The sequence below is a fragment of the Corvus brachyrhynchos genome, unplaced genomic scaffold (genome assembly GCF_000691975.1).
Source record: "Corvus brachyrhynchos isolate BGI_N302 unplaced genomic scaffold, ASM69197v1 scaffold10, whole genome shotgun sequence".
NCBI classification, from domain to species: domain Eukaryota; kingdom Metazoa; phylum Chordata; class Aves; order Passeriformes; family Corvidae; genus Corvus; species Corvus brachyrhynchos.
In genome coordinates, this window is record NW_008236180.1 from 3028615 (window position 1) to 3039465 (window position 10851).

Below are 10851 nucleotides of genomic sequence, written 5' to 3' on the forward strand. Positions count from 1 at the left end.
AAAGAAGAGTCATTTTTACAGAGAGTGGCCTTTGCCTCCTCAAAGCTGAGGTTGCCTTCTGAAAACTTCCTTTTTGGTCTTACAAGTTTTGGTTTAGTTTTAATTTGTTCCTTCTCTATCAAAAAGAAAAGGGAAACAAACATTTTTTTGGAAGATAAAGACTGTCTTATTGACAGTTCAAGTCTGCACAGCCTCAAAAAGACCATTTTCTTCCAGAGAGCCTGATTCTTCAGCTTAACAGGTGTTACTCAAAAGAGAAACCCCATTTGTTTTCCCTTTCTTTCGCTGGACTTTGCCCATATCAAACCCAGCTCCCTTCCTGCAGCACAGCAGGAGCCCACCGAGCTGCCCAGTGCCTGTGCACCCATCCCTTCTCTTCAGCCACACAACAGTGCACTCCTCCTTCCCTTCCTCAGGGCTGGTTCCCCACACCAGACGCCTTTGCAGTTTTCCCTGTACCACTTCACAGCGTGATTTTGTTCTTACGCATTTATCCCCTTCCTCTATCACTGCAACCTTCTCAAATTGCTACTCCCACACTCTCCCACCACGTTCTCTGGTCATACATTTCACGTCCTTCCTTCCACTCACTCCAGGCCCACTAACTCTCCAAACGGGATTTCTGTGAGGAACCAACAGCCACAGCCACATCTCACCCCAAGCGATCTCATCTACCAGGTCATCCAGGTCTCCTTCCTGCAGATCATGCTTTGGATTTGCTCCCTGCATTCCGAGCACCACCAGAGCAGTGCTGCGCTCCCTCCACCCACTGCCATTTCACATCCCAATTAACCAAAGTGGTTATTATGAATCTGTAATGGCTCCATCTCGCCTCACTCTCTCTGCATTACAAGATCAGTAATTCCTCAGCTATCCTGACACAAATTCCCTCTCCTCTGCCAGTAACCTGCAATAACAGCCCACATTATTATTCCCTTTTTCTTGTACTAGTACCGGATTAGAGGCACAGGGTGTGCACCATCAGACTGGCCTGAAATCTATGGTACAACCCTTTGAGTTTACACAACAATTTAAAAAAATACCTTTCCCTTGTGAGCAGCAGATTGCAGCCTTATCCTTGACAAGATGCCCTCAACTCCCACCCCTGAGCCTGTTCCTGTGAAAGGACATTCCACCGGGCAGCCTACGAGATGACTGAGTGCTCAAGCAGCCACATAAAACCATGATATGATATGACAAGAAGAAAGTTTCTGGCCTTTATTTGAAGGCTTTTACCAGTTACAGTAAGAATTGTCATTGCAAACCAGGAATTTTTAAAAAAATGAATAATAAAAGTTAAAAAAAACATCCACGAGTCCACCTGCAAGTAAGACATGTTGGTACACAAAGGAGACATGAGCTTTTGCTTCTTCCATTCTGTTTGTTTTTCAAAGAACTGACAGAACTAAGATACTAGGAAAGGTTGGATGCTATCAGAATCATTCCAACAGGTGAGCATTTAACAGCAGATACTGTACCAGGGTAACAGAGTAGCTATGTTAAGTCTATGGGTTTGAGTTGAGCTTATTGTAATTTGCTTCCCAAAAAGGACATTAAAAACCAGATTATGCCAAGATGATACAATGGAGCCGTAAGTTGGCTACACGAGTTTGTCCCCATTCTATCTATAACTCATCTTGGTAGCAAAGAAGTGATGTAAGCACCTGGAAATCTGAGCAGTGTGTGACTGACCAGATTGCCACAGCAATTCAGCTTTACAATGCACGTCCACTATGACCACACATCCATCGGCCTCCCAAGGCACACCAGCAGGAATTCTGACCCAGCCTTCTCTTAGCAGGAAAGGCCATTTACTTGCTTTGACCAAAATCAACCCATCTGATGACCTGTTGCTTCCCAGTTCCACACATGCAATCCTCTTGGAAAGAGACTTGAAGCAACCAGGTCCCAGTGCACAACTTCCGACTTCCCAAAAGTCATCTGCACCTTCCTGCACACATCCTGCTGCCACCTTTTGCTTTGAGTTGCTGGAAAAATGGAATATTTAGAGTCGAAAAAAATATGCTTCCGACTTCAAAGCAAGGAAGTAATGGGAAAGAAGATTTTATGTGCATCAAACCCTAGGTCTACGTCCATGCTTCTGCAGTCCAGCCCCAGCTGTGCCACACCAGCAGGCAGTGCCAGCAGTGCCTGTTCTCCACAGTAAGGCACCCACAGAGCCCTCAGGGGCAGGGAGGGTGTTCCCCAGCACGGGAGCAGCCCTGCAGGGATCACTTCCCATTCCAAGCTCAGATACATCCCATGAGCACTTCTCTGCAGATGCTGGTCTGTGCACACAGCTGTGACAGGAACATTTGAGCTCACCTAAGAAACGCAGTTCAAATCAAACACAACAACTCAGTTTACAGTCAGTCTGCTCACAGAGCCTGCTGACAGAAACAATTTACATCTCGCTTGCTTGTAACTCATAACCAGTGTTTTAGAAGTTTCAAAACACGTTAAACACACGTAAAGTCATGTGACAGCATTCCTGTAACACATCCCTGTTCCCACACCAAGAGGAGGAGGAGGAAGTCAACACCACACTCACATCCCATTGACTTGTGGGAGGGAAAATAAAATAAAAAAACCCAAAACAATAAAACTGTTTGCGCCAGCACACTCCAAAGTTCCAAGACTACTGCTACTGAGGTTAGCAATGCCTGGGGCTGGGGAATGGAAGCTGAAATTCCAGGTCCTGCAAGCTTCACCATGAAACTACCACGGGCTGCAGCTCTGCCTAATCGTATCTGAAAGCATGAGAGACTCCAGCAGACATGACACTCTTGAAATACAGAACTTTATTTAGAAACTGCTTAAAATAGAAAAACCCTGTCAAGAAAAATCCAAGTCAAATATGATTTCTCAGGAATATGGAGTTTTAGGGCAACAAAAGTCTAAAAGGCCACAAGAGAAATAGCACCACTGCAATTTTAAACAATGGCTAGATACTTGCATTTTTGGCATTCACTGAATTTGGGTTTTTCTCTGAACTTCACAAAGATTCATGCACTACACAATTACCATAAAATGCTCTCCTACACACATTTTAGGACAAGCTACCACCAGAAACAAATGAATACAAGCACAACAGGACTGATCAATCTCAGTAGTGAAGGGGGGTCAGAAGTCTTGCAGGATCTTGCCAAACACAACAGTAATGAGGGGCATGATAGCAAAAAAGGACAGTTAAGGAAAGTATTTTAAATATTAATATTTAAGTTAGTCTCAGTACTGTATTTTCTGCAATAACATTAGCTCTGTTAGCCAGCATCTTTTAGTTTTTACCCCAGAAGAATACTGAACTGGCAAGTGTTATTACTAATATGCCCTGGTTCAAAGGGAGGGGGGAGGGAGGAAGGCAGACAGAAAAATATCATCCTCATATGCTCAATTCACTTTCATTCCAAGCCAGTTGCACAGTGCAAGTCCTGCTACAACTATTGGGCGTGATCAGCATTCCTTGGGATGGGAAAAGGGAAAAGTGAGAGAACAGAAGGGATTCCAACAGGAATGAAAATAAACAGAACAAATAAAAACAAGAGCCAGGAAGGAAAATCACTTCTGAAGGACGTTTTAGGCAGTAAGACTGTGTGCCCTTTGCTTTGTTTTGCATTTCTTACAGAAAACACAGTACGTTTTGGCAAAGCCACAATGCCACAGAAAAAGGCTTCAGTACTCTTCAAGGTAATTTATGTGTCTCAGCTGTTCATACTCCCTCTAATCTTGTGACAGGCAACGTTAAGGCCCATTTCATCGAGAACTAATCACTTAGTAAGCAGCTTTACATAGGAATGGAGTTTTGTTTTAATAGCCCCTTTTGAGCACTTGCTGACACAGTGAGACTGCCACGCAAGGCCTCTCGGACAGCAGTGAATGGAGTTAAACAAACGTCTACCCCAATATGAAGCACATAAAATCTCCCATCACATTACTTCAATTTGGCATATGGAAGCATATTTTAAATACTCTTAAGGCATTTATTATAATTTCTGTTCTGCGATTTCACATTAACTCAATCTTTCTGTGAGTCAGAGTCTTTAATTTCTCTACTGCACACCGCCTTAGATACAAAAAGAGTCTTCCCACAAACCAGTGTTTTACCAGCAAACCATTCTGCAACGAGTTCCAAATATTCAGCCTCTTGCTCCCTAAATATACCACCTCGATGTGAATACTGCTCTGCTACAGCGTGAGAAAGAGCTCCTAACTCAAACCCACTGTAAAAGTGAAACTTCCGCAAAGTGCACTTTAAGAAGAGGTACTTTTTGCTTATGAAAAGAAACCAGTGAGTCCTCTAAGAATAAAGTGGAGTATTTTACAGTTAAGCACATGATCTGGGGCAAAGAATTCTGATGTTGCTGCTCTGCTGGTACAGTATGTGGTCTGTTAATACTCTTCTTGTTCCTCCTGCGGTGCTCCTTCGTCAGGTATCACAAAGCCTTCCTGAAGGGGAAGAAAACAAGTGCTTTAATGAAAATCTGATGTCAAACCAGTTCCTGGCTCTCTTTTTTTTACCTCTGTAGGCTTTTTTTTTCCCCCTCTTACTTCAGGTAAGACACCCTTAAGTCACTGTTTACAGTGTCAAGATGCATTACCAGAAGTATTTTCCTCATCTTTGATCTATTTGTTACATACTACTCATGAAAGGTCTACCTTGTTTGCTGCCTGACTATAATTAAGTTATCTGCTCCTTTATTACAGGAAAAAGCCAGGCTATAAACCTCATGGAGAAAAAAAAAAAGTAGAGCTAGAGGGAGCCCTGGAAAACAAACCAGCTTCCAATTTCAAGGGCAGGGAAGAACTGTGCAACCCAATTTATAACAGATTACTTACATCTGTGGCATAAAGAATTTCCACAATCCTCTGCAACACTGGATCATTCTCCCCTTCATTCTCCTGGCAGATCAATTCAATGTTCCTCAATTTGCCAAAGTAGAAGTCTCTCTCCTTCTCCAGATCTTCAACAGTAAGTTTCAATACATTGATCTGCCAAGGGGCATCAATAATAATTTATCCACCAGAGACAGAATTCAGTAGGATCTATGCAAAAGGGGCATCCCAAAAGTTCTCAGAAGGGTGTTGATATGCAAAGCACTTCAGCAGTAACCAAGATATGGGGGGAGGGGGGACTGTGAGAGGAGGCAAAGGGCCATCTCTCAAATTTTAATATTACTGCCACGAGAAACATCCAGTCCAACCCACACAAATCCACTTGGAAAGACTAAAGGCTGATTCCATGAAGTAGGTAAAGCACTGACTGCCTGCAGCTCTCTCTGCTCACACATTCTTTCACGACAACTCTCCTGCTGACAGCAGGTTCAGTTGTGTTGCACTCCGGATTTCAGTGAAGGAGCAGCTGCTCATAGTTCCATTGGAATGCTGTGAGAGCTGCAACACAGCTGTGGGAATACTTACAAACCCTGCTATGTGTGACACAGCCCACGCTGGGGTGAAATGTCTGGGCACTTGTGCGCTACAGGAGGGGTTTTGCTTCCATCAGGAGAGCAAGACCATTATAACGAAGGGTTCCAATTAAGTGATTTTAAATGAGCTGATTCAGGTAGTTTTCTTCCGTCTGCCTGACCCAGACATTCTGTGGTATTGGAAAAACAAACCTGCACATAACTCTTATCAAGCAGAGGTCAGTCACAGGGCTGTCCTGTACACACCTGCTCAATCAATCCTGCCGATTCATCGTCTCCTCCACCCTTTTTGCCCATCCCAGGCCCAGCTTTGGGACCTGCTGGGGTCCTCTGTGCAACGATGGGCCTCTGTGGGGCTGCAAGATCAATTCACCAATTAATTCAAATTAATTCTCCCTCCTATAAAGGTACTATCCCCCCTCCAAACATGCTTAGGCATGAAAGAGTTTGAAGATGTGTCCCTTCCTTGACTCCATGTAACATGTCCTTTCTTTTTGGCACGCTTGGCACCAATCCTTGCCATTTTCTCTTTTAGAGAACACTATTCTTTCTGTAGCCTTCAGACACCTGGGTACTAGAGCAGCCTCAGTGTTTGAACCTGGCATCTCTGAAACAAGATGCAAAATACTATAATCCCATACACTGATTTTAAATAGCAACCTAGTCTCCATTTCCCCAGAGTTTCTCATGATCTAGATAATCTTTTAACTATTTTCTCTACCTGCACTGCCAGTACCGAGAGATTTCCTGGTTTTGTTCACAACTGGGGTAACAAGGTTTGGTGCTATTGTGTCTTGGCCTTGTCGAGCAGCAACAGGATCATACTCCTTCCCGTCATAGTTTGCATCAAAAAATTTTTTGAACCACTGAACAAATTCAAAGTTGTCTTGAAATTTTCCTTTCACTAGTTTGTCCACGGGAATTATCTGAAGCGGAGGGAAAAAGAAAAAAAAAAATAGTCAGACTCATATTAAGGGTAAAGAACCTCTATGGGTTTTTATATAAAGTTTTAAAGTTAATGCACTCAGAAGATATGGAAATTTAATTCTTGTCCAGTCTAGGGAAAATCCCCCTTGACCACAGCTATGTCAAATAACAGGATTTTTGTAATTATTGGAATGAAAAACAAATCATGCTTTGCCTTTAAGGGTCCAAATAATTTTAAATAATTCTGCAGCAAAGTATCTGCTAGGCCAAGCTTACAGACAAAACTTCTTCCTGTTCATGTGAAGCTGGCTGTGATGAATCCGAACTGATGACCAACTCCACAGCCTGCCAACACCAGAACTGCTACAAGAGCTACACATAACTGTTATACCAGACCCCAGCTTCTCTGGGATGAGGTGTATAACTAGAGATTATTAAAAAGATGCAGAAAATAGTGAAGTTTTGTTTGTAAGAAAATTTTTTTTCATAAGGACCATATTCCAAATGACCACTTGGCATTTGGAAGCCAGGCTGGTTGTCCAGATGGGCTGTGTGGACAGACTGCACAAGCCACTGTCCCCAAGAAGAGATTGACTCTGCTGGAGCTGCCAGCCATGGAATGAGACGTCTTCTTAAAGAAGGAAAAAAGCTTCAACACTGAATGTTCTGCATCCTACCAAACATGCTATCTGTAACTATTACCTGAATAAATCCCCCTTCCATCAGCAGAACTGTCATTCCATCTAAACAAGCTTTTTCACAATTTCATTTTCACTAGCTAAAAATCACATATTTTAATATCTGGAGGCATTTAAAAGCCATGTAGATGTGGCACTTGGGGACATGATTTAGTGGTGGGCTTGGCAGTGCTGAGGAAACAGTTGGAGTTGATGGTCTCAGAAAGGTTTTCCAACCTTAACAATTACATAATTCTATACACTTGTAAAGAGGAATTTAGAATCCTTAGAACTATCAGAGCAGGAGGTTACGGGAACATACCTCCTACAAAGATGGTCCAAAGAGGAAGCTCAAGAAAACCTGATCTCACAGAAATTTCAATATTATTTTGTGCCACATAAGTTGCAGAGAATTAAAAGGGTAACATTCATCTCATCATTAAGAATTGGACACCTGACCTTGGCTGGAGTAAAGCAAAATGTGTCCTAACTGATCTGAGGATCCCAAGGCAAACCAAAACAAAAAGCTTTGAGATTTACAAACCAAAATCAAACTCTGTTCCCAGATTCATTCCATTCTAAATCCGAAAGCTCATCCCATCTACATTAACATTAAAAGCAGAGAGTCAGTTATTGCCCAGCTTACTTTGTCAACACCCATTCGTTTAAAACCTGCTTGTAGAACCTTGAAGTTTTGAATGTACTCATGTTCCAATTTTGCTTGAAACTTCACTTTCTTGAGTGCTACAGAACCTGGGAAGAGCATGTCCATGAACTGGCAGTATGCAGCACCTGCCAAAATGAAAAGAACACAAATCCTGGGATGAATTAAGTCAGCTCAGCTCACTAACCTTCATGAGTTTCTTTCCAGTCAGGTCAGCAAACTGACCTGACTCACTCCTTCGTCACACAAGCCCTTTAAAGGCAACAAAGGCAAGAAAACGGGAATCTTCAGGCTCCTTTTCAGTGCAGCATGGCCATAAATAAGCTTAAAGGAGCTGGAGAACCAAACTTCTGGGCTCATGACTTGAACTCTTATGAATAAGAACAAACCTGCCTCCATAATTCCAAGAGGAAAAAAAAAACCTAATGAAAAACCTGACTTTCTTTTCTTCATGGATATCAGTACAGATCTGAGATGTTACATGTGTCTAACAGGCACATAATCTCTTAACAATACTAATAGAACTAAATCAGAAAAAGCATTGTTTTAAAAATCATATTTAACCATTACTGAAATAGTAATACATTTACCTCCTACAAACAGGACCTATACACAATTCAAGGTGCTCTCCAAGATAAGAGGCCAATTAAGCTGAATTATATTTAAAGCAGGCCTTAATCAAATAACCAAAAAAAGATAAGTGTTTCTTCCTATTAATTTTAAATCCTTCATGTCCTCCAATTCAGCACTTGCTGTAGTAAGAGGAAAATAGAGATTCAGTTCTGCCACAGAGGAAAACCACCTCCATATTTGTAGACTATACATACACAGTAAAAAAAACCCCTATTTTTTAAACTAGATCCTCACTCTGCAGTGCTGATACACAACCATGTGCCACTGAAAGCACAAGCACAACATTCAGAGCATTATTCCCACACCAACACGAATGAATTAAGGAGTAATGGGAACCCTAACCTAAACCATCTAACAGCTACACAACAAACTTTTGGGAGCTATCTGAAGGCCAAGAAGGAATATAGAAGAGCATTGCCCTAAACGACTCTGTTCATCTCAACCACATCCTATAACTGCTCACTCTCTATTAAGACACTTTGCAGGCGCTCCCACTTTCACCTGCTACCAGAAGACTGATGTCATGCACTGGTGCAAATTAAAAATAAAAACAACAAACCAACTCTTGCTGTTGCTCTCCACTGTGTCTCAGTTCACTTGCTGCAGACCTCCAATCCCAACTCAAACACAGAGGACTTGCCAGAAACCAGGGTTTGCTCACTACTGGCAGTCGGAGCGATAAGCGTGATAAAAACAGAGGGATCACAGCGAAGTCAAAGGGCAGCTTTTGTGCATTTATGCAACCTCAAACTGCTGCTGTCACTGCTGCCCTTGCCAAAGACAGCAAAACAAGCTTGGGAACTCCTGCTTCCACAGGACTATGACAGCAAAAGCTACTTCATCCCTGCTGAGGCACAAAGCATTACTGCAGATGCAGAAAAGGAATGTTACTCAGGACATACCACATCAACAGCTCTCAGTCTTTTCCCAAAAACACATGAGCTGAAATTCTGCAGAGCCAGTACTAAATATCCTCACTTCAACACAGAGCTCTCACAGCATTCAAGACTCACACCAATCCCATGCAAATCAATCCTGCATACGAAAGGGTTTAACCTGCCTGAGAGCAGACAGTGCTTATCATGTCACTTCCTCCTGTGGTCCTAGGTCTTTAGTTCCCTCACCCTTACAGTTTTTGTCCATCATTTCACTAGACAAAAGCCACTACAAATACCTCTCAAATGTCTATTGCGAGTCCCTTGCTTCTCTGTCATCTTTGGGATTGTTTCTTCTATAGACTCAGCCACAGCCTGTGTTGACAGTCTAAGACTCACTTTTAATTTATTCCTCCTTTTATTCCACCTCCAATTTCCCCATCTCTCCTTCCATGACCAACACTTTATCTTAAAGTCACTGTATGAGCCACACTTCCACTTTTTACCGAGCGCCTGTTGTAGTTATCCAAATTATCTTGTACCCAGGCTGCATTCTTAGCCTTGGGTTTTTTTCAGCTCTTATTCCACAGACTATTATCTTTTATCCGTTCTTACAAGCCTCCTCCTCCCACACACTCCTCCCTATGATGACACTTGACTCCATTTCTGTACCACAGTCACTTCCCTTTTCCTGACTACGACTGTACATGAGACTCATCTGTGCTGAAGTCGGTTTAAGCCCAGGTAAGCTGGGCTGACATAGACTGGACGTGCTCCAGGACCAAGAGGAGTTGTAAAGTCCTGCAGATGACCCCACGAGTCACTGCTTTGCCTTCCTCACACTCCAATACTCTTCCAGAACAAATCACAATTGTTTTTGCTAGTTACACTTATAACACTTACCTATCCATGCAGACTAAACGCTTAATTCCTCATGGGAAAACACCCTCTTTCTCAGAGGCTTTTTTTCACATTAACACCCATTCCTTATAGCATCTATGCTGTAGTGAGTCATGAGAACGTGCCTTTTCATTACACCGACATTATTAACAACCACTTCAATAACACTGTGACCATAACTGGATCATAACACTGACCACGAATCTGTTCACACCAGGAACTAAGCCAGGAACACAGCTACAGCAGGGCAGCACAGAGGGTGCAGCTGCACCTCTAGAGAACCAGGGTGCACACCCCACGTGGAACTGCCCTCGGGGTGAACCCCCTTACCTGAGCACAGCTGTTCAATCTTGGTCAGCGTCAGCTGCAGAGACTCATTGATCCACGCCAGCATGTCATGTCGGCTCAAGTTATCGCTGGTCACTGAAGTAGAATACACATTCACTGCCATTTTCTGAAAGACAGAACCAGAGGTGTGAGTGCCACAGACGCCGGGCTGCGGTGGAGCCGCTTCCTTTTGAGCCTTCCCGACCCATCAGCAAATGAATCGCGACGCAACTGCGGGCTGCCAACAGCTGGGAGGACCCTCCCGCACCACGACTGCAAAGGGCTCGGCTTGGGGACTTCTGACGAAAAATTAGCACCGAGGCGCTCACGTGGGAGCCGCTGAAAGGAATCACGGCTGCGGCAAGTTACCCATCCCTCTCCCCCGCGGGGAGAACGGGAACGGCTGAAACACTTCCTGCCCG

General features: G+C 43.3%; 1 protein-coding gene across 2 annotated transcripts; it reads right to left on the minus strand.

Moving 5' to 3' along the window:
* Positions 1-1189: 1189 nt before the first annotated feature.
* Positions 1190-10586, minus strand: MAPRE1 (microtubule associated protein RP/EB family member 1). 2 transcript variants are annotated; one of them, XM_008634093.2, is made up of 6 exons: positions 10433-10586; positions 7677-7822; positions 6163-6352; positions 5673-5782; positions 4837-4989; positions 1190-4446 (listed from the first exon to the last, which is right to left on the minus strand). In XM_008634093.2, the coding sequence occupies exons 1-6, from the start codon at positions 10551-10553 to the stop codon at positions 4390-4392; spliced, it is 777 nt and encodes a 258-aa protein (XP_008632315.1). In that variant the 5' UTR covers positions 10554-10586; the 3' UTR covers positions 1190-4389. The 2 variants fall into 2 exon arrangements, with proteins under 2 accessions (XP_008632315.1, XP_008632307.1); XM_008634085.2 differs by having other exon boundaries at positions 6148-6352; positions 10433-10584.
* Positions 10587-10851: the final 265 nt, after the last annotated feature.